This window comes from Vulpes vulpes, chromosome 13 (assembly GCF_048418805.1).
Source record: "Vulpes vulpes isolate BD-2025 chromosome 13, VulVul3, whole genome shotgun sequence".
NCBI lineage: Eukaryota > Metazoa > Chordata > Mammalia > Carnivora > Canidae > Vulpes > Vulpes vulpes.
This window is the reverse complement of record NC_132792.1, coordinates 144,357,447-144,384,297: the sequence shown is the minus strand read 5'-3', so window position 1 is coordinate 144,384,297 and position 26,851 is coordinate 144,357,447. Positions and strand designations below refer to the sequence as shown.

Genomic DNA, 26,851 nt, shown 5'->3' with positions numbered 1-26,851 from the left:
GGACTCGATCCTGAGTCTCCAGGATCACACCCCGGGCTGAAGGCATTTGTGGTTTCCTGCCTTGTTAATTTTCCCCATTCTCACTGGTGTGAGGTGGGATCTTATTGTGGTTTTGATTTGTATTTCCCTGATGGCCAGTGATGCAGAACATTTTCTCATGTGCTTGTTGGCCATGTCCATGTCTTCCTCTGTGAGATTTCTGTCCATGTCTTTTGCCCATTTCATGATTGGATTGTTTGTCTCTTTGGTGTTGAGTTTAATAAGTTCTTCATAGGTCTTGGAAACTAGCCCTTTATCTGATATGTCATTTGCAAATATCTTCTCCCATTCTGTAGGTTGTCTTTTAGTTTTGTTGGCTGTTTCTTTTGCTATGCAAAAGCTTCTTATCTTGATGAAGTCCCAATAGTTCATTTTTGCTTTTGTTTCTCTTGCCTTCATGGATGTATCTTGGGACCACTCAGCTCATACCTGCTTTGGCTCCACCCCTCCAAAGTACCCCTGAAATGAAGTACCCGGGGAACACCTGGCCTGTGACCACCTTTGCTTCAACCTCCCCACCCAGGTACCTCCTACATGGAGTGCCCAGGACACCCCAGCTTGCCCATACATCAGCTTTAACTCTTTTGCCAGAGAGCCCTCTGCATAGAAAGCTATGGGATGGTCCCAACCCACACCTATTTCAGATTCTGCTATCCAGCCAGTGCACCCTGTGTATGGAGAGTCCCAGGACCATCCTGGTCCATGCTCATGTCAGCTCTGGCCATTGCATCAGGGTAACTCCAGCACATAGGGCCCCAGGACCCTCAGCCCACACCAACCACAGCCCTAGCCAGCCAACCAAAGTCACCAGGAACACATAGACTACATACATAGGAAATGACTATACACGAGCTCTTTCTTACAGGTTTAGGAGAAGTAGGTGTCCTTCCTAATTCATGGAAACAAACACAGAAAGTCAAGCAAAAATAGGAGATAGAGGAATATTATTCAAGCAAAAGAACAAGACAAAGTCTCAGACAAAGAACTAAATAAAACAGAGGTAACCAATCTTCCTGATAAAGAGTTCAAATTAATGATCATAAAGATTTACTGGACTAGAGAGAAGAGTAGATGAATTTAGAACTTCAACAAAGAGATAGAATATGCTTTTAAAAATCAGAATTGAAGAATACAATAATTGAAATGAAAAACATACTGGAGAGAAGCAACAGCAGATTAGAAGATCCAGAACAGATCAGTGACCTGGAAGATAGGAAAAAGGGAAAACACAAGCTGAACAGTAGAAAGAAAAAAAGAATAAAACAAAAGGATTATAGGTTAAGGGATCTCTTAGGGAACACCAAGCAGACAAACATTTGCATTATAAGGGTCCCAGAAGAAGAGAGAGAGAAAGGAGAAAACTTATTTGAAGAAATATTATCTGAAAGCTTCCCTAAGCTGGAAGAGGAAACAGACATCCAGGTTCAAGAAACACAGACAGTTTGAAACAAGATGAACTTAAGGAGGTCCACACCACAACACACATGATAAAAATGTCAAAGATTAAAGATAGACAAAGACAGAATTTTTAAAAGCAGAAGAGACAAGCAATTAGAAACGTGCAAAGGAAACCCCATAAGGCTATCAGCTGATTTTTTCAACAGAAGTTTGCAGGTCAGTTTTTGTGCCAGTACCACACTGTCTTGATGACCACAGCTTGGTAGTACCTAGGATAGTCACAGAGAGAGGGGGGGGGGGGGCAGAGACCCAGGCAGGCAGAGGGAGAAGCAGGCTCCATGCACCGGAAGCCCGATGTGGGATTCGACCCCAGGTCTCCAGGATCGCGCCCTGGGCCAAAGGCAGGCGCTAAACCGCTGCGCCACCCAGGGATCCCCTAGGCCCACGTTTTGGATCTCCAACAGCTCTGTGCTGTGACTGAGCCTCTCCTGACACTTGCCCTGTTCGGGTCCCTAGCAAGGCTCACGTGTGCCTCCCACACATGTGCAGTACACATTTCATCAGCTCCCCTAGGGCAGCTGGGACCCTCCAGGCCTTTGGAACTACAGCTCATCCCTAAACAGCTGCATCGCCTTAAGGGTAGAGGAAGCCCCCTTCCCTCCTGTCTCCACCGAACTGCTCAGAGTGGCCACTGAAATGGGCAACCATCAGGCCCCACGTGGACTGGCTACCTGATGGGGTCCCAGCTTCTGCTGCTATCAGTTCTCCCAGGTGTCTCCTATTAGAGGATACCCCAGCTAGCCCACCTAATCAGGCAGTCAGGCGTCCTCCAGCTCTGCCTTCAGGGGACTACTTACATCAGATATGTTAAGGCTTACAATTAGGCAGCTGTCCTGTACCCCCAAGAGGCCCCTCCTGTGACTGTGCCTCTCAGACATTGCCCTGATCCAGGTGTCTCACTGTTCCCTATCCGCATGGCTCATGCATACGCGGTCCTGCTGTCAGCCAGTTTGGGCTTACGGGGGCACTCCAGGCCTGCGAAGCTCCAGACTGACCCCAAGCACTTGACTGACCTCAGGGTAGAGAGAGCCCTTCCCATGAAAATCTTTCTAAGGTGCCAACTTTTAACTGGTGAATTAGTATCCCCCCTCCCATTTGTTTCGACTGCCTACCTGTGGGGCCTCAGGCTTCTCCAGCCATCAGGGCTCTCTGGTGTCTCCTACTCACAGATGCCCCAGCAACCCAACCCTGCCCACCTTGGCGAGGAAGTCCAGATCCCCCCAACTCTACGTTTCAGGGGAAATATGCACATTTGTATAGGTTAAGGCTTGGAATTAGGCAGATGCCAGGTATTTCCTGATATGATTTTCCTGATTTCCTTCATGACGCAGAAGAAGTTGGTTGGTGTTTTTTTAATGTGAATAAATAGGTTTAATAATTTCAGATCGTGATTAGTGCTATAATGTCTTCAAAAATAATGACCGTTGTGAACAACAGTTTTGGAGAAGGAAGGCCCGTCAAAGGACAGCAGCTGAGGCCTAGTGGATGAGAAGGAGCTACCATGCCAAGGTCCGCAGGATAAAACTCCTGGCAGAGGGGGATCACAAAAGCCACAGCCTTTGAGGAGGCAATGGTGTCAGCATTCTTGAGGAACAGAGATAAAGCCAGGTTGGGAGGAGGCAAGACAGGAGAGTGAAAGCAACGAGCACAGAGTTCAGGGCCCTGTATGTGACGGTGACAGTTTGGGCTTTATCCTAACTGCAATGAAAAGTCATTGGAGGATTTTAGATAGGGAAGTGACCTAATCTGGTTTTTTCTTTTTCTTTTTCTTTTTCTTTTTTTCCAAGATCATTTTCTGGGAGAAGGATTATAAGGGGACAAGTATGGCAGCCCAATAGTCCGTTGTGAGGCTTGTGCTTCAGTCTAAATGAAAAATCATGGTGGTTTGACCCAGGCAGTGGACCCAAAAAGTTGTGAGATTTGGGATTTATTCTGGGGGGGAGAACCAACTAGACTTAATCGATTCAATATTTGGGGGGTGGGGTGGAAAAAATAATCAAACATGACTAATAATATGGGGGCAATGAGGTGAATAACAGTAACATCCATAGATGGAATCTGAATTTTCAAACATGGATATCATCTGCCAATTTATGATGATGTTAGTCATGGTATTTGAAGAGATCACCTAAGGAGAAAGGGAAAAAGTGAATTGTTTGAGGGTTAAGTCAGGGACACTCGATATTTAGAGGATGAGCTGCAAAGGAGCTGGCAAAGGACACTGGAAGAGCAACCAGTGGGGAGAAAAAGCAAGTGAGTGTGGTGCTAAGGATGGGTGACAAAGCAGAAGAGTAGCCAGCTGTGAGGCTGATGAAAACAGAGAAGCACCTTTGGATTTGGTGCTATGAAGGTCGTGGGTAACTCTGACCACCTCGGCTTCACTGGGAGAAACAGATGAAAGCCCCAATAACTCCTACTCACAATGATCACCCAACCTGGCCAAATTCACCATCTTTGGCACTCCAGCAGGACCACACCCTATGTACTCATAGACCTGGTTTGCATCCTGGATCTTCCACTTACCATTTAGGTGAACTTAGGCAACTTATCAATCCTTTCTGAACATTGGTTGCCTCTTCTATAAAATAGAAATAATTACATCTTATAGAATTGTCCTGAGTGTTTCTGGATGTCATGTATAAAAAGCATTAGGTTCCTTTAAAAAAAAAAAAGATTTTATTTATTCATGAGAGATAGAGATAGAGAGAGAGAGAGAGAGAGGCACAGGCAGAGGGAGAAGCAGGCTCCATGCAGGGAGCCTGATGTGGGACTCGATCCCAGGACTCCAGGATCATGCCCTGAGCCGAAAGCAGACACTCAACCACTGAGCCACCCAGGTATCCCTGAGTATTTCCTATTGTAGTTATCACTCCTCTTTATAGTGAAAATATCATTTACAGAAAATCAGACTTAATATAACGATTCCAAATTTTATTGAATATGCTTTACAAATGGGCATTTTGATTGACATATCCAGGTGATTACTACAAATCAGAAAACCAAAATTTAATTTTAAAATCTAAAGCAATATTCCTGCTCCTAAAACCTTATAGAATAGCCTTAAGTTTCTTTCTTCCAGTACTTTGTTTTTTGTTTTTGTTTTAAACAAAGAGAAAATGATCCATGCAATCATGGGTGAGAGTGGAAGATAACAGTGTCAATTTTGTTTAGTGTAACTTCCAACACTTCTTGACTTCATTTAGTGACACCTAGTTCAGACTACCATCTCTTTAGAAAGAACCTAAGATACTGCTTTTTTCCCCCAGATCTGCCCATTACAAAGTTCCACCTTGACCACCATAATGAGGATAAGTGGAAAATACATCAGACTTAATGCCAGAAAATATGTGCAAATCAAGACAGTGATACTGTCTAGCTATGTATTAGAGTAAATCAACATGTCTCTATCCTCATCTGCAAAATAAGGATAACAACACTTACCTTACATGATTGTTTTGAAAACTAAGAGAAAATATGTAGATGTAACTTATAGATTATAAAGCACCATTATAATGTACGGTAGTATTATTATTCATGTATGAAGATGGTTCATTCATTTTTTAGTGAATATTTATATGGCCGATATTTTGCTAGGCCGACATTTGCTGTATAGATATATATCATTATATATATGTAGATATAGATATGTATATATAAATAGATAGGCCCTTAAGATCTTACATTCCAGTGGAGAAGAAGCATGCTCTGATGTGACTATAGTGCAAGGGAGCCAGAGAGAGAGCACTCGGACTGGCTCTCTCTGGAGCCAGTGGAGAGTGAGGGCATTTGGGGGGACTTCCTGGGGAGATGACAGTGGAATTGTCTCACTACAAATTCAAAAGCAAGAAAACAAATCCAAGTTACTCCTCTGTGAGAGGGTCCACATAGTCCATGGTCGTGGGCCCCAAGTCAGCTCAGAAGTGTCCCAATCGCTTAAGGCAGAGCTTCTCAGCCTTGGTACCACTGATATTTTAGGCTAGATAATTCTATGTTTGTGGGGGGCTATCGCATGCATCATAGAATGTTTGGCATCATCCCTGACCTCCATCTACCAGATGCCAATAATACCCCCCTTATCTCCAGATTTGAAACCAAAAACATCCCCAGACCAAATGGCCCCTAACAGGCAAAACTGTCTCCAGCTGAGAACTACTGCCATAAGGTCATGGAAAACCAGTATAGATTCTAGAAGGAATGGAATTCATACAATTAGTGCCTAGGCTCATTCTAGGTGCTCCACAAATACTGAATGAATGAATAAGTGGAGTCAATGAATGAATGAACTTCCCAGAGTCCTTTTGACATATTCCTTTTGGGATCCATCCAGAAGACCCCTGGGCTAGTAACTAAGTTCTAGCTTAATAACAATAACACGACATGCATTTATACAGTGCTCTGTGCAAGTTGCATGATCTTAGGCAAGTAGTTCAAACTCTCTGAGTCTCAAGTCTATCAGTTCTAGATGAATATTTATCAGCAAATATTTATCGAACATAATCATGTGGCAGACACTTTGCTAGGCAGTGCCCAAGTCACTAGGTGCCCGAACAAGAGATAACAATAACACCACACACATTTATACAGTGCTCTGTAAAAGTTGTATGATCTTAAGCAAGTAAGTCAAATTCTCTGGATCTCACGTCTGTCAGTTCTTTCTCTCTCTCTCTCTCTCTCTCTCTCTCTCTTTTTTTAAAGAGTTTATTTTTGGGATGCCTGGGTGGCTCAGCGGTTGAGCATCTGCCTTTGGCTCAGGGCATGATCCCATGGTCCCGGGATCGGGGCCCACATCGGGCTCCCTGCACAGAGCCTGCTTCTCCCTCTGTCTCTGCCTCTCTCTGTGTCTCTCATGAATAAATAAATAAAATTTTTTTAAAAAATTTATTTTTAAGTAATCCCCACACCCAACATGGGGCTCAAACTCACAACCCCGAAACTAAAAGTCATATGCTCCACCAACTGAGCCAGCCAGGCACTTCAGGCACATGAGATCTGCCAGTTCTTAAATGGAGATAATAAATCCTAGCTTGCAAGGTCATTGGGAGAATTAAATAAGATAATCAATATAAAACATACAAGAACTAGAGGCCTAGGCATCCTTTGGTGCACCTGACAAGAGGTGTCTTAGCAGGATGCCCCTTACCCCAGCTCCTGCCACTAAGTTCTACCTGTAAGAACATCTAAAAAGTTTGGGCATATGCTGTTTTTTGCTATCAACATGTGGGGAATACTGGGTACTGTGTCAGGACCTGACACATCTGCTCTCTAACTCATCCTTGCAAGCCACCAGATTAGTTAATAGGCCCAGAGACTTGTGACTTGCTCAAGATCACACAGCTAAAAAGTCTCCCTGAAATCTAAAGCCTCAGCCACCATTCAGGGCTGACCTCCATTACATCAATCCTTGTTTGGATTGTGAGTTTTGGGGAAATGCTTTCTGTATTCCGTGTTCTGTAGTTTCTTATAGACATAGATGACCAGATCAGGAAATTTCATCTGCAAATACCGGGAAGGTTCTCCAATTATCAACCTGATCCTGAAATGAAACACAAACATATTGGCATGGTTGCCTCCAGATTATCTTCCCCTTTTATAGCATCTGGGCCCAGAGATCTCTTTGTTCCCTCAATTTCTAGAGCAGTGCAAGTAAGGACTTTGGAATCTGAGAGAACAAGATTCATCTCCTAACCACTCTTCAACTAACTGGCAGCTTAATGTTTGTGAACCCCAGTTTCATCATCCATAACATAGAAATGAAACAGTTCCACAATCTCTTATCTACAGTTCCAAAATCCAAAAGAACCCTCAAAACTGCAAGTTTTTTTTGTTTATTGTTTTTTGTTTTGTGAGTTTACAGCTAACATTTTGGGCAGCTAAAGCTGATTTTACCAACACGGCTCTACTTTTTAGACACTTACAGCACTACCTTCACCTTATCCAGCTGTCCAGTCCCCTGCATTTCTTCCCACAAGGGAGTCACTACCCTCCTGTTCAAGAGGCCTTGGCACAAGTGAGAAAGAAAGATGAGAACCTGCCAGGCATGTCCATCATTCATTGTAAGATCCTTGTGTGGGTCCTTTTCCAAACAGAAGGAAGGAATTACTTTTCATTTCATCAAAATACATTTTCTTCTAACGAAGAGCAGATATAAATTTAAAATGGGATTTTTTTTAATCATCCTCATTTCACCTCTTACTTACAGGAACAGAAAAAATACTTACTTCTTATTTTTATCTTCATTAATATGTTCTCCCAAATTCCGGATGAACTTTAACAGATCACTTGGAGTATCCTCATAGAAATTCCCTTTTTTTTCATAAAACTTATTCATTACAGTCATAACATACTTGTCAATCTAAAAAACAAAGCATAATGCAAAACTGTGGTAGCCACACAAAATAAATCCTCACAAGATGCTAATACAAAGAGGCAAAATACAAATTTGAATACATCACCCAACTACCACTAATTAATAAAGCAAGTTAATAGAAGCAAAAAGAAGTAAATACTATACACCAAAATGCTAACTGTAGTTGTGTCTGAATGCGGGATTATAAGTAACTTTACATCCAGTATCCATTTTCCAAGTGAACTGTTTTCATGAGAAATTCAAAATATTGAAACATGGTTTAGAAATTCTTTGGTTACTATATTAGGAAATTTGCTCCTCATACTACACAATATTTTTATCCTTGTGGCCAGGCACCTCAGGCCTGGACAGGGCCACCTGTCCAAGTTGGTAATTGATGGCATTTCCCCCTTGAAAGAGGATCATTCAGACTAACATCAGACCTGACAGCCATTGCCAAAGTGAGAGTGGTTGTTTTTGTTTGGATTGGTTTTGAATTTTATTTCCAAAGGTTTCATGTTTCTCCTTGCCTCTAAGTGTCCCAGAGCCACTTCCCTCAAGTCAATGCCTTTCTCTTTGTGCTTGCACCTTTGCAGACGGCTGTCATATTTAGAAAGCATTTGGAGTAAGAGAACAACAAGCAACAACCATGAGGCCAGAGGTTCCCTCAGAAAGAGAACCGGTGACCAGAACACCCTAGTGAAGACCTGCTGAGACCGACTAAGCGTGCCACATGCAAAGCATTTGGCGAAAGGGCTGAGCAATGTCTATGTGGTGGGAGGGAGTAGCCTGTGAAGAGGAGGCAGGAGTCCACACTGGGAAACTTGGCTCCTCCGTGCTGCTGCCACTAAGCTGAATTTATGACCATGGAAATGGGCAAGTCATGAAAATCAACAGAAAATCCAAGTCTTGGGGCACCTGGGTAGCTCAATGGTTGAGTGTCTGCCTTTGTCTCAGGTCGTGATCCTAGGGTCCTGGGATCAAGTCCCGCATCGGGCTCCCCGTGGGGAACCTGCTTCTCCCTCTGCCTTTGTCTCTGCCTCTCTCTGTGTCTCTCATGAATAAATAAATAAAATCTTATGAAGAAAATCCAAGTCTCGAATGGGACTAAAAAAGATAAGACTTGAAGTCAGTCAAAATTCAGTAGAAGTCTGAAGTTTAGGGGCAAGAACTGACAAACTGAGAAACAAAAGAATGGGTTTTCCTTCAGAGCTCCGCCAACCTCTGCCTCTCTAGTCCTGGCTATTTCAGGTCACACCCCTCAATCTCAACATGCTCGGCAATTAAATGAGCTGGTGGCCTTGGTGGCATCATAGCTTCATGCAGTGAGTGGCTTTAGTACACGGCTTCCGCAGCCAGACTGCAGCCCAGCTGCAGATTCTGTTGCTGGCTCTGTACCGTTGGAAAAAAATGATTTGTCTACGCCTCCGTGTGCCCCTCTGTGAAATGGAGGTAATTAGCTCAGGGGTTGCTATAAGGATTAACTGTGGAAATTGCCATCAAGTCCTGAGAACTCTAACTGCCCTACAGTCAGCACTACGGAACTGTCAGCTGTTATTGTCATCTGCTCTGGTTTCAGACTTCTCTGTTTCCGCAAGTTTAAGTTTTAGCCAAAGTTTTATAGACGTGCATTTAGCAGAGTCATGGCACAGCTTCCGTGTCAGGAATTCAGTAGCGGACAAGACAACAGTCCCTACCCTCATGGAATCTACAGGGTAGCAGGAAAGATGGACACCACGGCAGCAAGTATGAGTGTGATGTATCATCTAGAGGCAATCGAGGGAAGGAAAGCAAAATGAGACCCAGAAACAAAGATGTGTGGGAGAAGCAGTCCTAGATTGGGCATAGGATAGGGAAGCTGTTGGTCTCAGTTAAAGACCTGAGGATTATGGATTCTTCTGGAGTGCTCTGCACAGTCTCTGGGCTGCTCAGCATGCATCTCACACAGTCAATGTTTCTGTGGGGCTCTTGGCCCCCACAATGGGCCATGCCGTACTCCTCTTCACATGCCCACAGCCTGGCATGGGTCTAGCAGGTAACCAGTATTTGACAGATGTCTGCTAAGTAATAATGATGAAAGTTCTGGGAGGCGTCTGGGGGGCACAGTTGATTAGGCATCCAACTCTTGGTTTCAGCTCATGACCTCAGACTTGTGAGACAGAGCCCTGCCTCAGGCTCCTCACTCAGCGCAGAGCCTGCTGAAGTTTCTCTTTCTGTCTCTGTCTCCTGCTCTCCTACCTTCCCTCTCCCTCTCTAAAAATAAATAAATAAATCTTTAAAAACAATGCAATTTCCGATAGCACTGACTACTAGATCGAGATGATGACCATTTTTTTTCTGTTTTACTCTATTTAGTTCAAGTTAGATGGACCCTTTCCTGAAGAGGAGGAATTTGGAAGATCTTTTCTTCATGGGATGTTTTCTCAGGCAGAATGCAGGTGTACGTGTGGCTGTCCAGAGCTGGGCTAGACTCAGCCATCAGGGGCAGCCAATCCCTCCCTGGACCGAGAAGCCTCACTGTGAGCAGCTCCTTGGGTTAAACTCTCATGTAATCAGCTGCTTTGGTCACAATAGTAATGGGATTATTGGCCAGGCCTCTCTTAGAACCAACGTGGAGGGAAAGAACTCTAAGAAAGGAAAACGCTCCTGGGCTGGGACGAGCATAGGAACTGTTCATACCTCAGAAGTCCACTGGGCAAAAGTTCTGGAACATTCCGAATTTTCAGGTTGCAGTAGTTGGACAATCCTGCTATTACGCAATCGCTTTTTAATGTCGGATTCATTTCCAACATCCCTAAGGGTCCTATAGCGGCTAAGGATGACAGAATTATCATGGTCATTCTATTCTGCCCTCTTCAGAGAGAAAAACAATGTTACATTTTGTTTTTTTTTTATAAAAGTCATAAAACCGTATCTCTAAAAATTCTGTGTGATGGAGGAGGCAGAGGCATCTCTCTCTCTCTCTCTCTCTCTCTCTCTCTGCTCTTCAGAAAACAAAACCAGAATCCAGAGAGGTTAAGTCACTGCCCCAAAGAGACACAGCCAGGAAATGTCACACTGAGAGGAGAGCCTGGGTCAGTTGGTTCTCAGCCTGACCCCTTCCCACACCACCTTTCCACTATGGTTAATTTTTCGTGTTAACTTATTTGGCCACAAGGGGCCCTGATTAAATATTATTCTAGGTGCATCTGTAAGGTGTTTCCAGATGAGATTAGCATTTGAATTGGTGAACTCAGTAAAGTAGATCACCTTCCCCAATGTGAATGATGGGCCTCATCCAATCCACCGAGGGCCTGTTTAGTGCAAAAGATGGACTTCACCCCTTCTTGTCTGATTGCTTCACTAGGCCATCAATCTTCTCTTGCCCCCAGCTCTCAGGCCTTCAGACCCTAAATGGAATCCACATCATCAGTGTCCCTGGCTTTTAGGTCTTTGGATTTGGACTAAATTTTACTACAGACTTTCCTGGGTCTCCTCCAGCTTGCAGAGGCAGATCATGAGAATTCTCAGCGTTAATACTGCATGAGCCATTTCCTTTAAAAAAAATTAAATATGTAGGGTTACCTGGGTGGCTCAGTTGGTTAAGCATCTGACTCTCGATTTTAGCTCTGGTCATGATCTCAGGGTCCTGAGACTGAGCCCCCCATGTCAAGCTCTGTGCTCAATGCAGCATCTGCTTAAGATCCTTTCTCTCTCTCTCTCTCTCTCTCTCTCTCTGCCCCTCCTATGCACATGTACACAATCTTTCTCTTGCTCTCAATTGATAAATAAAATCTTTTAAATATATATATATATGTATATATATATATATATGCTTATGTTTATCATTTGTATACATACATATATCATGACTAATATACTCATTGTCTCCCTTCTGGAGGCCTGGAATATGCCATCAAGTTTTACTTACTTCTCCCAACTCCAAAAGAAGGGATGACCCAGCAGGCCACTTAGGTGCTCCAGCACATTATCTCCAGGGTTAAAGAGATGATGAATGAGGTCCCGAGTTTCCTCATCTGGAGAAAGCTGAATCATTTTTTCATGACTTTGTGTCTTCAGTGTCGCAAAAGGGAGCTCTCCCTTCTTCACCACATATAGAACCAGAAGTCCAAGGTCCTGCAGGAAAGCCACAGATCAAGCCAAAGGTATTTCTGAATTATTGCTCTATATGGATGATGCAGTGTAGGTTATAATCAAATGGAAAGTGGGAGAAATTTCAAGGGGTCCACGGGCTCGTTAGGGAGAGAAGACATAGGTTCTCCTTGGAGAATCCTTCAAGACAGTATATAGTTTATACATAAACCCATAGTTTAGGTTTAAGGAACAAAAGATAATCCTGGAACAGAGTTGACAGGGCAGACTGCTTAGAGGAAGAGGAATTAGAGCTAGACCTTAAAGTATAGATAGAATGTCGATAAACAGAGGAGAGGAAAAATATTTTAAACAAAGGAAATGCCAGGACTCTAGCTGGAACTCGGACTTTGGGTCAGGACTATGTCAGGCAGCAGATAAAGGAGCTAGTTCAGGTCCAGGGGAACACAGTGACAGCCCTGGGAGTTAGGCCATGGCAGGGAAGAAAGGCCAAGAAGCAGGCCAGCATCTGAACTTCCCTACTGCAGGCAAGAAACCAGTCAAGGAAGGAGCTCAAATCTAGAGCCTTTTAGCAGCAAAGGCCGGATGTGCATAGAGACCTCTTGCCCCAGGGGGTTGAAAGATCTGCACCCTGGAGAACCCCCCAGGACAAAGCTGCCCTGGCAAGGTCAAAGTCAATCTGGAAGCTTTGGTCTGCAGGGGTCAGGCTCTGTTTCTGCTGTCTCCTCCCAGGAGAAACAAGCAATTTCCGGCTCTTAGCCTTTGTGGCCAAGATTGGTCTTTTTGGGGATCAATCCCATCCCTCCTATGTGTTCCAGAGGGCCTTAATATCTGTTCTTCCTGGAGTTTAGCACACAAGTCTGAAGGGAATGGAATGGAAAAAGAAATCCCATTTGCTTTATCTTCAGGCAGGAAATAGCTCCTGCAGGAATTCTGGAGGTAATTTGGACATACCTCCTGGAGGTAATTTTAGAAGGGATGTGCCATGCTCAATTTACTACCTAGCTGGAGGAGGAAGAGAGAGACCCAAAGAGATACAGACAGAAGCCACAGCAACCCAGAGAAATGCCATTGTCTGCAAGGGAGTAAAGGCAGTGAGCACTGGGATAATTAATGCCTTGAAAGTTAGTTAGAACAGTTAAAATAAAAATAACATTTAATTGGTCATAGGAAATAAGAGAATGAATAAAACAAATAAGGAAGCAGAAAGATGGAAAAGTAAACTAATGGTAGAAATTACCTCTAGATCTTTCCTGATTTCTTGTGTCTCTCCAGTCCACTTGATGCTTTTATCAAAATCTGCCAGGCAAACAGCATTCTTGGAATCTAAGGGATAGTTTGTAGAGACGCAGTGAAAAATCCTCTCTTTTCATATTGTAGTTACATAGGTACCACAATGCAATATTATCTCTGAAGAAGGCAGTAATAAAGCTTATATCTGCATGGCTGTTTACTCCTCAAGACAGTAACGTGCACTGTGTCATTGGACCTATTCAGTATCTGCCAAGGGCAAGATTTAAATTTCGCCAAGAAGTGGCTCCTGCTTTTGGCTTGAAGGAGTATAAAAAAGAAAACCGGGTAATTCCAGCAGGATGATGGTCAGGCCAACTGTATGATTCTCAAACCCCTTTTGTTCTGAACTTAAATATCAAAGATGAGTGGAAGTCCACAGCCTAACAAAGATGAACCCATGAAATCATTCAACAGGGGTCTAGTGAGGAGAAAAAATGACCATGAAGGCAGAAAACACCGCACAGATCCTATGGACTCCTGAGTCTCTGAGCAAGGAAATAGCTACAGAGTGAATACTTATACAGAGAAATGTAAAATTAATTGCAACTTTAAAAATGCTAACCGAAAGTACAGAACACTCTGGAAGTGCAGAACAAGAGCCACAGGGCTGTGTGTGGGAAAGAAGTCCTCCTTAAGGCAGTATACTTGGAGAAGATTGGTAGAATTTGTACGGAGGAATGGAGCAGAGGAAGAGAGAATCCCAGACAGGAATTCCCAACAGGAACGGAGAAAACTCTACTCTGCCGGAAAGGAGGTCCCAGGGCCTGGAGATGAGGGAAAGCCTGCAGTGAGGCTGAAGGGGCAGATGGGGAGCAGACCGTAAACCAGGAACTGTTCTCAGCTATTCCAACTAATAGATCCCCTTCCCTGTGGCCACCACTTTGAGTCCCCTGCTACTTAAATTTGCAAGTGCCTCATGGAACACTTCACACCTCTTCTAACACTTGATTTTTTTAATAAGCCCCAGTTGGTTCTTTTTCTTCTTTTTTTTTTTTTTTTTTTTTGGTTTCAATAGACATTGTTCAAGTGCTATAAAAATGTTAAACTCTTACTCTTAGCTTCTGTACTTACAAAATCACAGACTATTAACAGTTGATGGGCAGAGTTAGGATACAATCAGCCCACTTCACCCAGGTGTCAATGAATCAGGAACCTCTTCATCCTCATTCCCACCAGAGTGATATCATCTAAGGTGATTTTTTTTTATTAAAAAGTTCACTAAATAAATAGATAACTAAACTTTCATTTAAAAAATTTTAAAAACACATATTTAGGGTACTTAGACAATTAATGTTTTGCTTATTCTATGCTTCTTATAAGTCACTTACAAGTATTTTCTCAGGTTCTCTGTCCCCTTCCTTATGCATATCCTCTAGCAGTTCTTTCATATCGTGGCTGTTGGTAGAAACTCTTCCAGGAGCCTTACATGTTTAGAAAATGTATTTCAACAAATGGTGAATGCAAAAGAATGCAAAAGAATGAAAATGGACCACTTTCTTACACAAAAATAAGCTCAAAATGGATTAAAGACCTAAATGTGAGACCTGAAACCATTAAACCTTTAGAAAAAAGCAGGCAGTAATTTCTTTGACATTGGCTGTAGGAGCATTTTTTTTTTAGATATGTCTCCTCAGGTAAGAAAACAAAAGCAAAATTAAACTACTGGGACTACACCAAAATAAAAAGTGTCTGCACAGCAAAGGTAACCATCAGCAAAACAACAAGATGCACTACTGAATGGGTGAAGATATTTGCAAATGACACAACTGATAATGGGTTCATATCGAAAATGTATAAAGGGCATATGCAACTCAACACCAAAAAAGCCAAATAATTCAATTAGAAATGTGCAGAGATCCCGAATAGACATTTTTCCAAAGAAGACCTACAACTGGCCAACAGACACATGAAAAGATTCTCAGCATCAGTCATCATCAGGGAAATACAAATCAAAACCATGATGAGATATCACCTGTCAAAATGACTAGAATCAGAAAGACCTGAAATAACAAGTGTTGGCAAAAATGTGGAAAGAAAGGAACCCTCGTGCACTATGAGTGGGAATGTAAATTGGTGCAGCCACTGTGGAAAACAGTATAGAAGTTCACCTAAAAATTAAAAACAGAAATAGAATTACTGGATCATATGGTAAACAAAAACACTAATTTAAAAAGTCATATGCATACTCTTGTTTACTGCAGCATAATTTACAATAACCAAGATATGGAAGCAGCCGAGGTAAAGAAGATATACATATACACACAATGGAATATTACTCGGCCATCAAAAAGGAACTCTTGCCATTTGTGACAATATTGATGGTCCTAGAGAGTATAATAATACTAAGTGAATATAATAATGCTAAGTGAAATAAGTCAGAGGAAGCCAAACACCAAATGATTTAACTCATGTCTGGAATTTAAGCAACAAAACAAATGAACAAATAAAGATAAAAAGGGACAATAGAAAAGCAGACTCTTAAAATACAGGAACAAATGGGCAGTTTCCAGGGGAGGTGGGTGGGACAATGGGTGAAATAATGGGGATTAAAGTACACTTTTGTGATGAGCACTAAGTAAGGTAGAGAACTGTTGAATCATTATACTGTACACCTGAAACTAATATATGTTAATAACATTTTAATCAAAATTACATATTTATTTTGAATCATGTGTGAACAGTAATAATTTGTTCCCTTGGTTCTGGATGCTATAACAAATTGCAATAGATGGGTGGCTTAAACAACAGAAATTTATTTCTCACAGCTCTGAACATTGGAAATCTGAGCTCAGGCTGTCCACAGGATTGGGTTCATGGTGAGAGCCCTCATATTGGTTTATAGACAGCCATCTTCTTTGCTATATCCTCATATGGTAGAAAGATAGCCATCTAGCTCTCCTTATTAAGGGCACAAATCCATCCAAAGCAATTTTGAGGAAGAACAAAGCTGGAGGCATCATACTTCCTGATTTTAAACTATTTTACAAAGACCTGTTAATCAAAATAGTACAGTACTAGTATAAAACCAGACACATAGATGAATGAAACAGAATCAAGAGCCCAAAAATAAATCCACACATATGCAGTCAACCAATACTTGACAAAGAAGCCAAGAAGGCTCAACAGGGAAAAGATAATCTCTTCAAAAAATGAGGTTGGAAAAACTGGATAGTTACATGCAAAAGAACGAAAGTAGAAGACTATCTTATGCCACTCACAAAAACCAATTTGAAATGGATTAAAGACTTCAATGTAAAACCTGAAACCATAAAACCCCTAGAAGAAAATATTGGGAAAAAGCACCTTGATATTGGTCTTGGCAATATTTTAATCTGACACTAAAAGCAGAAGCAACAAAAGCAAAATTGAACAAGTGGAACTACATCAAACTAAAAGCTTCTGCATGGCAAAAAAAAAATCATCAACAAAATGAAAAGGCACTGTATAGAATGGAAAAAATATTTACAAATCATGTATCAGATATGGAATAAATGTATATATGAAACTCATTCAACTCAATAGCAAAAATCAAATACTCTGACTAAAAAATGGGCAAACGACCCGAATAGATTTTTTCCAGAGTCAACAGGTGCATAAAAATGTGCTCAATACCAGTAATTATCAGGGAAATGCAAATCAAAACTCCAATGCAATATTATCTCACATATCTGTTAGAATAATTATCAAAAAGACAGATGATAACAAGAGATGATGAGGAGGTAGAGAAAAGGGAACCCTGTGTATTGTGGGTAGTAAATTGGTGCAGCCACGGTGGAAAACAGCATGAAGGTTTCTCAAAGATTAAGAACAGATAAAGCAGAAAAGCAGATTTGAAGGAAATGAAATCATTATCTTGAAGAGATATCTGCACTGCCAGGTTCACTGCAACATTATTTATATTAGCCAAGACATGGAAGCACACTGTGTCCACTGACAGATGGATGTGTAAATAAAAGGTGGTATATATTTATGGAATATTGTGCAGCCATTAAAAAAGAAGGAAATCCTGCCATTTATGACAACATGCATAAACCCTGAAGGTATTATGCTAAGTTTAGTAGTAGTTTAGTAGTAGCCAGACAGAGAAAGACAGATGCTATATGATCTCCCTTATATGTGGAATCTTAAAAAAACTAAACTCCTAGAAGCAGTGAATAGATTAGTGGTTGCCAGTGGTAGGGGTGGGGGAAATGGCTAACGGGAGTCAAAGGGTACATACTTCCAGCTACAAGATGATTAAGTCCTGGGGATGTCATGTACAGCATGGTGACTATAGTTAACAATACTGTATTGTATACTTGAAGTTGCTAAGAGAGTAGATCTTAAAAGTTCTTACCACTCGCACACACACTGTATTGTGGAAATCATCTTGCGACATATGTGTATATTATATTATCACATGGTATGCCTTAAACTCACACAATGTTATGTGTCAATTTTATCTTAATAAAGCTGGAAAAAATTAAAAATACGTTTTTGATAATGAAAAAAAGGCACTGATGTCATTCATGAGGGCTCCACACTCATGATGTGATCACCTCCCGAAGGCTTTACCTCCAAATGGCATCATATGGAGAATCAGGGTTTCAACATATGGGGAGTACTACTCTTCAGCTGTTCGATAAGTTCTCTCTTATCAGCTCCTTCTTTTTATATTTGGGTTGTTGATGAGAGAAGTCTCATACCACTCTGATTCTGGTTTTTACATGGTAATTTGTATTCTCTTGGGAGCTTCTGAAGTTTTCCTTCCCTTTTTTCCCTTGATATTCTGATATTCCTTTAAGATGTGACTCAATGGGGTTTCTCCCTTACTTATCCTCAGCTCTTGGTGAGTCTTTTCAATAAGAGAACTATATCTATCTATAATTCTGGGACATTCTCAACTATTTTTTTCAAATTCATTCTCTTTTTCTCCCTGGAATGCCTATTAGAACTTCTGGATCTAATTCTTGACTTCTAGACCATTTTCCCTATCCATCTTTATGCTTTTCTATTATTTCCTAGAGGAATTTCTCAGGTAAATCTCCTAGCTCACTAATTTAATCTTCAACCAATCTTGAGTTTTAAACTTTTAAACAATTATATTTTAAATTTCCAAATTCTCTATTTGGTTTTTTTCACAAAGCTTATCTTTGCTTCTTGGATGAAATAACCTATCTTTGTTCTCTGTTTTGTTTTTGTTTTTTTTAATTATACTTACTTTAAGTATTGTGGTTACTTAGTATGGCAAACTAAGTAAATGCCCACGTCTTAATCCCTGGAATCTGCAAATATTACTTTATATAGTCACACACACACACACAAGGACTTTGCAGGCATGATTAAGAATCTTGAAACAGGTGCCTAGGTGGCTCCGTCAGTCAAGTATCTGACTCTTGATTTAGGCTGAGGTCATAATCTCAGGGTCATGAGACAGAGCCCTGTGTCAGGTTCTGTGGTGAGTGGGAAGCCTGCTTAAGATTCTCTCTCACTTCACTCTACCTCTCCCTGTTCATGCTCTCTTTCGAAAGAAAGAAAAAAAGAAAAGAGAGAAAGAAAGAAAGAGAAAAGAAAGAAAAGAAAAGAAAAAAGAAAAGAAAAGAAAAAAGAAAAGAAAAGAAAGAAAAGAAAAGAAAAAAGAAAAGAAATCTTGAAATAGGAGAGACTATCCTGGGTTAGCAGGGTGAGTCCTAAATGCAATCACACATATCCATATGCAGGGGAGGCAAAGGGAGATCTGACAACAGGAGAGAAGGAAATATGACTACAGAGGCAGAGATTGGAGTGATGTCAAAAGCCAAGGAATACTAGCTGCCCTAGAAGCAGGAAGAGCCAAAGAACAGTCTTGCCCCACAGCCTACAGAGGGAATTTAGCCTTGCAGACATGTGATGTGGGGCCAGGGGAACTGATGTTCATACTTCTTGCCTCCAGAACTGTGGGAGAATAAATTTCTATTGTTTTAAGCCACCAAGTATTGTGATAATTTGTTTCAACAACCATAGGAAACACACTCAGTTAGCTTTGTTTCTTTGGGTGTAAGTTCTATTCCATGAATCTTTTTCATGGTATCAGCACTTTATAAATACCTTAAGTGATTTTTGACTGTAAGCCTTACTTTGCAGTTGAGAATCCGTGATACCCTTTGAGTTGCTTCTGTTAATGCCATCCAACACAAGGGAGAGATGGAGGCAGTTGTCACAACTTCTGCTTTGCATTTTATTCAGTGAAACTTGGTGATAAGCAAGATATGACACTTAGGAAGGTGCTTTGGCAGAAATCTTGTGGATTTAACTGCTCTTTGTTTCTCTTGAGATCATCAACCACCCAGTATCTCAAGTAGTAGCCTGGTATGACAACAGACAGACCTGTCTGTGGGAAATGCACAAGGTGTGATCTTCCTAGTTTCTGCTGATGAAGCAATCTGCCTGTTAGCTGGTCTTTTGTCCTCTCCTGCTTCTGGCTTCCATTACTCCTGAGTGGTACTTCTTTGCACTATTCCCACTTTTATGAGCTATATTTAGCTGTGGCATCCTGCTTTTGTCCTGGGCTCCTGTGTCCTTTAATCCTATCCTATTGTGGGACCCCATAAGAGAGTCCCACCACCCAGAATCCTCAAAGATTCTGTCCTGTAAAACTTTTTTGTTGTTTTAATCTCAGCTATGAATTCATTTAACAATCTTTCCCCATCATTTTAGGGATTTAACACATGGAACAGTATGTAGTATGTGTTAGGTTCACCACCTTGAGGCAGAAATATAGTCAACTTTCTATTGTTCAAGCTTAAGAATAGAAGAGGTGGTTCCAGAAATTCCCAAGAAATGGTGGTAACCGGTAATTTTTCTTTAGAACATGATATATGCCTCTTTTGCATCAAAATCAGAAGTTAGAACTGGAAAGAACTCTGCCCTTGGCTGCCTCAAGATGACTCTGCCTCACTTTGTAGAGCTGCACATATTTCTGGCCTTTATCAGTCTCCCCGACAAAGTTGCTTAAAACCAGGAAGCACCTGTCCTCAAACTAAAAGCCATATTCCAGTAGTATTCTCATGTATACCTACTTCTTTCCAAGTCTTGTCCAGGACCTTACACTGTTCTCTGCCTTTTAATTCCTTGAAACCTCTTTTTGTCTTATTCTCTTACACCTACCTTAAATCTCAGCGCACGTCTGTAGATTGGGTGTCTGTTTCTGCTTAGCCCTCTAGACAAGTACCTGGCCTTTGCTGAGCACCTACAACATACAGGTTACCTGTGTAACACGCTGCATTTAGACCTCATAACAACCTTAGGAAGGAGGTATTATCCATCTTAAATGAGGAAACGAAGGCTCACAGACCTAAGTGACTTGTTTGAGGCTGCGAAGCTACAAAGTTGGCAGGACTAGGCTGCAAGCCTCCCTACAAGTGGCTAAAGTCAAGACTCTTTCTACTGCACCACATTGCTTCCTGGGACTTTACACTCAGCTCCGCTTCTTTCCTTTAATGCTGTTTTCATTTATTTTGTTTTTGGTGTAGGCCAGTGGGTGCTGGCTTGTTCTGTCTACTTGGAGTCTATTTCACTGTGTTGCATCTTATCTTGGCATGCCCAATTTTGACTTTGGTTTTGCCATTAAGTTTCACAGTGACTACCATCTTGCCTGAAGGAACACACCTTCAGGATTCTCTGACTCGCAGGCTACCTTAGGAATTCAAATATCGGGGCTGACTCCATCCAAAGACATACCTTCATACTTGTACTTGCCAAAGGAAATATGAGGTTAGTTCGGTATTCCATTGGCATTTGTAACCTCCATGTGGGGTAAGGATTATCCTGGTAGCAGGAGAGATAGCACTAGAATTATGAATCTGTTGCATTCATCCTCAAACTGAAATAATCCACATTTACTCTACTCCTTTCCTCTCAGTAATGAAAATCCTTTCCTTTTGTAAATAAAGACCCTGCAATATCTAAGAGAAAATTGGGGACTCACCTAGTAAGATGTTTCGTGGCTGCAGATCCTGGTGAGTGTATCCACACCGCACATGTAGTTCTTCAACAGCCTTAAATACAGATGAGAGGATGTTTCGGGCAAAGCTGTCTTCTTCATTTTCCACCACCTCCCTTCTGTGGTTGGCCAAGTACTCTTCCAGTGTCTGCTCACAGAGGGCAAGGCACACATACAGACAGTCCCTGTAGCTCTCACTCCCATAGAATGTCACCAAGTCACTGTTTGTTCGGCTACTCTGCAGACAGGACACTTCCTGTTGTCCACGTGTGCTGCCTTCATAGAATCGTTTCACAGCTACTTCTTGCCCTTCATAGAACCCCAGATAGATGCCCCCTTCAGATGTGTCAGCAATTTTATATTCATCATCAATAAAGATCTTGAGTCTGCCGATCATAGGGCGGTATATTCTACGGAGATGTTCCAAGGCCTCCCCCCAGCGGGCACTCTGAGGCTTCCAGTCTTCAGCAGGACGGCACCAATCTTCTCTGGCCCCATAAGAGAGAAGCAGCCTTGCAAGGGAGCTGTCATAATTGCGCCTTGCTATCATAACCAGCTCCCCACAGTCCATGTTGGCTCCTTTGTTGCATAACAGTTTAACAATTTCCTCTAGTCTGTACTGGACAGCCAACAAAAGAGCCGTATTGCCCTCACTGTCTGTGTCATCAACCTCTGTATGTTCTTGTTCCAGAAGCATCTGCACCAAACCCAAGTGCTTCTTTTCCACTGCCAGGATCAGGGGTGTCTTCCCTTTCTCTCCCCTCACATTGACATCAGCCCCATGGTCCAGCAGAAGGCGAATGATGCCCTCCATGTTTCTACCATCAGAGCTCCTAAACACATGAATCAAAGCATTTCTGCCCATATTGTCACAGGCGTTGACATCTGCTCCCATCTCATCAAGGAGGATCTTCACGACATCTACATGTCCATGTTCGGCAGCATCCATTAGAGCTGTGGCCCCTCCTTTTTTAAGCCTCTTTTGATCCTCCTTTGTCCTTCGACTCAAATTCACATTCGCCCCATTCTCATACAGGAATCTTATGGCTTCAACCCTACAGTTCACAGCGGCTTCCATGAAAGCTGTGAAGCCATTAGCATCACACTCATTGACATCTGCTCCTTTAGAAAGGAAAAGCTTGAGCAGCTTCACATTTCCCACAATCCCAGCGACGATGAAGGGAGTAGCCTCATTCTTCTTCTTCAGAAAAGGGTCAGCACCGTAACGAAGCAGAAGATCCACGATGTCCTCCTGACAAATTTGTACCGCAATATGCAAAGGTGACCAGCCCCATTCCTTTTCCTGGAAGTTGGCATCAGCCCCTTCTTCAAGCAACTGCTGGATCAGCTTAATGTCTTCTTTTTTAATAGCTTGGATCAACTGATTGCCATCCACTGATGTCCTCCTATTGCTGGAGGGTGTAGGTCTCTCCTGAAGGTTGTTATGGCTCTTGGTCTCCATGAAGGTAATTATCACTGGCTACACCTCTGTGCCTTTTCTTTGAGAATATGAAAATTTATCTCCTTGGGACTTGATCAAAGAGAGTTGGAGCTTTTGAACTATAAGGGTAAACAAGGATTATCTGGCTATGGACCAGCAATACGAGGCAGGAAATACTCTTGGGAGTCTTCTGACATTCCACCTGGAGTTGAGAGCACTATTTTGTAATTTTATAACAGTGAGAAAGCATCTGAATTAGAAAAATTAATTTTACTAGTAACTTTTTCAAAAATATATCTACTTATTTATATAGAACTTTTACTATAGAATATTATAAACATATATAAATTAAAAACAAGAAAATTATTACCCTCTAGTCCCACCACCCAGAAACAGGTATTGTTAATATTTTTGTATATTTCTTTTTTGTTTTGTTTTTGTATTTATTTAGAGAGAGAGAAAGTACAAGCAGGTGGAGGGGCAGAGGGAGAGGGAATCTCAAGTGGACTCTGCACTGTGCATGGAGCCCACCACAGGGCTCGAGCTCATGACCCTGAGATCATGACCCAAACCAAAAACAAGAGTCAGATTCCGAACCAACTGAACCACCCCGGTGCCCCTATTTTAGTACATTTCTATGAGTTTTTTAAAAATAGTTAAAATTATGCTATGTAAAGGATACTATATAAATATCCTGCCTTCTTTCATTAAATGCTATAGTATAAATAATTTCCTATGTTATCACAAAGTCTTTTAAAACACTTTTAATGGCTATGCAATATGCCACCAGTCAGTTGTTTCGTTTCCCTATTGCTGAATAGTCTTTAAAAACAATTTTTAAACAAGATTTTTAAAATTAGAATTTTCAAACAACTCTAAATAATGTTGCAGTAAATTCAGCTTTCTAAAGCTTATTTTGTTATTTTAAATCTTATAATACATTCCTTATGATAGACTCCCAAGAACTGAATGACTGGTCAAAGTGTAACAGCATGCCAACAGGTCTTAAATGTTAATTTGCTTGAAGCTTATATACTCTTTGCTTGCTGACCTAAGTCTCTTGATCTGTAGCAGAACTTGCTTACTTTCCTTGAGATTTCCTTGAGACCACTGGCCTTGAGGAGGGAAGGACCAGATTTTCTCAGAAGAGAAGGCCTGACTACAATCAGATACAGCTGCCACATAATCCAACATGCCTGTTGAGGGTCATATTGACATAAGACAACTATCTGGGCCCCTGCTGCTCCTGCAAACAGCCATGCCTTTCCCTGTTAAAACCCCCTCTCTGGATGGGGAAGATGCTCTTTGAGATGTTAGTTTGCCATCTTCCCAGGTTGCCAGCTTCCTATATAAAGCAACCTTTCCTTTCCCACCACCACCTGCCTCTCGAATATGGATTTTTGAGGAGCCTGCCACCAAACCTGAGTTTGGAACTGGTTCTCTGTCCAGTAACAAAAGGATATAATTGTCTTAAAAATTCTCCACCTATGTTAATAAATTTCTTCCGATGTCATATAAACACACTCTTACTAGAAATAGATGGCCTCTCAAAAAAAAAAAAAAAAAAAAAAAAAACTTCATTTATAGGAGAAAAAAAAAAAAAGTGTTCTGTGTCAATTTGCATTTCTTACACCTTGGGAAAGCTGATCCCTCCCAGGGCATTCCAGGCTCTGTGCCTGCCTTCTTCACGCATATGCGCTTCTATTCAAAGTAGTATAAGAGCAATGGAAAGAGCTTAGCCTCCAATCTCACAAGATTCTAAGTTTGAAATCTTGGTCATTTAACCTCAGACTGTTAACTTCCTAATTGTGTCACATGATGCTACTCTCAAGTTTCTGTTCCCCTCAAAAGGGGGCAACAATAGATGCAGTCATGCATGCAGAGTAGGGCAAATACTAGGCATTCAATAAATGAGAGACTCACTAATATCCCCTCCTGAAAAGTCAGCAATTCCTTCTCTCCCCATCCATGTGCGCACACACGCACACACACACACACACACACACACACTCTACACAAAGGGGGGGGGGTCCCGGTGGTGTTTAGTCCAACGGCGCTCCCCCCAGTGTGAGCAACAGAGCCGAATTCAGGCACTGCGGGGCCCCAAACCGTCCCTGGCCCCTGCACCCCTGCACCCCTGCACCCCCGCACCTGCGACAGACCCGGGAGGCGCCGTCTGCCCGCGCCGGCCGCTCGCCGCCCCCAGGCCCCGCCCTCCGAGAGCGGGGGCTGCGGCCACCCCGCGGGGAGCGCGCCCAGGCCAGCGCGGCGGGGGGTTCCCGCTGCAACCGGCGGGGGGGGCCGGCGGCCTTCGGTCGAGGGGCAGAGACAGGAAGCAGGTCCGGGACGCCGCCGGGGGACACACCCGAGCGGAGGCACAGCGCAGCGGCAGCCGCCCACGGACAAGCCCGTTTTCGGTTTCGTTTCCTCCCGGGGAGCAGCGGCACCCGCCAAAGCCAGAGGGCCTGGACCGGCGCCGCGCCGACTGGCAGTTCGCGGGTCGCCCAGCCCCCGCCCGGGGCCGCAGGGCTCTGCCCCCCGCGCCCCGCCCCTCCGACGGCCCCGCAGCCCCCCGCAGCCCGCAGAGCCTGTAGCCCCCCGGAGCCCTCCCCTTCTGCAGAGCCCGGAGCCCCCCTCCGCCCGCAGAGCCCGGAGCCCCCAGCCCCCCGGAGCCCCCCTGCAGCCCCCCAGAGCCCCCCCTCCGCCCGCAGAGCCCGGAGCCCCCAGCCCCCCTGCAGCCCCCCGGAGCCCCCGACCCCCCCCGCAGCCCCCCGGGCCCCCTCCTTCTGCAGAGCCCGCAGCCCCCCGGAGCCCGCAGGGGGAGCGATTTCTCAAGCTCCCGCAGCTCTCCCCTTCGTGCCCCTCTCACCTTCTACACTCAGACGCTCTCCCTTTGGGAGCATTCAGCCGCCCAACACTGTCGCCAGCCCGAAAGCACTTCCTCTCCGAGGTCGCCGAGGCCGCGGGGAGGAGCGGGGAGGAGCGGGGAGGAGCGGGAGGAGCCGGGAGAGCGAGCGGCCGCCGGGAGCACGAAGCGGGGCGGAGCTGACGGCGCGGTTAGCCCTTGGGAGGACCGGGAGGCCTCAGCGCTGGGCTGGCCGCAGGGCCAAGACCCAGCTGATCGCCGTTTGGCCCCTTAGGCTTCCAGGCCACAGCTTCCAGCGTCATCTTGACCACGTTATTCCAAATCCCCTGCCGCCTCCTTTTTTAAAAATATTTTATTTAGGGATCCCTGGGGTGGCTCAGTGGTTTAGCACCCGCCTTTGGCCCGGGGCGCCGTCCTGGGGTCTCGGGATCGAGTCCCGCGTCAGGGTTCCTGCATGGAGCCTGCTTCTCCCTCTGCCTGTATCTCTGCCTCTCTCTATCATGAATGAATGAATGAATGAATGAATGAATGAATGAATAAATAAATAAATAAATAAATAAATAAATCTTTAAAAAATATATTTTTTTAATTTAAATTCAATTTGCTAACATAGTGTAACACCCAGTGCTCCTGCCTTCTTGAGGCAAGTGAGTGCTTAATATTTATGGAACATCACCTGCGGTGTGCGGGGCGCCCTGCCCATTGCTCTGTAAGTGACAGGACCCCAGTTAAGCCCTAACAATCCTGATGATGATGAAACTGAAACTCCCAGAAACTACACCAAGCCAGAGCCCAAGCTCCCTCACTCACCAAACCGTCTCAACTCTCTGTCCTGGAGGCTCAGAGGCCTCCTCAGAAAGGCCCCGGGCTCACAGTGAGGAACCCTGTCCCGCAGCCAGCACTGTGTCTGTTTAGGGGAGTGGCAGTTCTGGGGAGTGGCAGCAGGTGGGGCGGATGGTTTTGCTATGCTGAGTTTCATGTGTTTTTTTTGTTTGTTTGTTTTTTGTCATATGGTTTTTTTAAGACTCCTTCCTGCTCTAGAAGTTCTGTTCTTGTCATTCTAGCACTGCGATGCCTACTGTGTACTGAATGCTACAATGGGAAATATTCCTGTCCTCAAGGAATATCCAGTTGTGGAGGCCAAGAAAATTAGGGCCATTCAAGTTTAACATTGGCACAAGTACAGCCATTGTAGCTTCGGCTACAGCCATCTCAGGCCACTGTGACCAGGCCACTGTGACCAGGTACTGAACTCTACCTTACCCCGGCTACAGGCAAAATTAAAAGCACGCCCTTATCGGAATAAGGAAGCAAGAGCTTGTGAGACCTCTTTACTGGAGATTCTCACACCCACAC

At 43.3% G+C, this 26,851-nt stretch overlaps 1 protein-coding gene across 14 annotated transcripts; it reads right to left on the bottom strand.

Annotated features, from left to right (window-relative positions):
- Nucleotides 1-4,413: 4,413 nt before the first annotated feature.
- Nucleotides 4,414-25,838, bottom strand: RNASEL (ribonuclease L). Of its 14 annotated transcripts, none has more exons than XR_011996368.1 (8): nucleotides 25,499-25,670; nucleotides 21,174-22,879; nucleotides 13,176-13,261; nucleotides 11,754-11,959; nucleotides 10,523-10,655; nucleotides 7,716-7,849; nucleotides 7,413-7,570; nucleotides 4,414-7,030 (listed from the first exon to the last, which is right to left on the bottom strand). XR_011996368.1 is itself a non-coding variant. In XM_026001135.2 (7 exons), exons 2-7 carry the CDS (start codon nucleotides 22,648-22,650, stop codon nucleotides 6,892-6,894), a joined length of 2,175 nt encoding a protein of 724 aa, XP_025856920.2. In that variant the 5' UTR covers nucleotides 22,651-22,846; nucleotides 25,499-25,838; the 3' UTR covers nucleotides 4,414-6,891. The 14 variants fall into 14 exon arrangements, 5 of the variants coding, with proteins under 5 accessions (XP_025856920.2, XP_025856921.2, XP_072589339.1 ...); XR_011996367.1 differs by having other exon boundaries at nucleotides 21,174-22,831; nucleotides 25,499-25,619; XR_011996366.1 differs by having other exon boundaries at nucleotides 21,174-22,846; nucleotides 25,499-25,603.
- Between the last annotated feature and the right edge of the window lie 1,013 nt (nucleotides 25,839-26,851).

What these genes read in the sequence shown, in the direction of transcription:
- RNASEL (XM_026001135.2), bottom strand. Translation starts at nt 22,650, where the DNA reads ATGGAGACCAAGAGCCATAACAACCTTCAGGAGAGACCTACACCCTCC. An exon ending in GCCACGAAACATCTTACTAG is followed by an intron (nt 13,262 to 21,173) that starts GTGAGTCCCCAA and finishes ACTATCCCTTAG; the next exon opens with ATTCCAAGAATGCTGTTTGC. An exon ending in TTGCCCAGTGGACTTCTGAG is followed by an intron (nt 7,850 to 10,522) that starts GTATGAACAGTT and finishes TTTGTTTTTTAG; the next exon opens with ATTGACAAGTATGTTATGAC.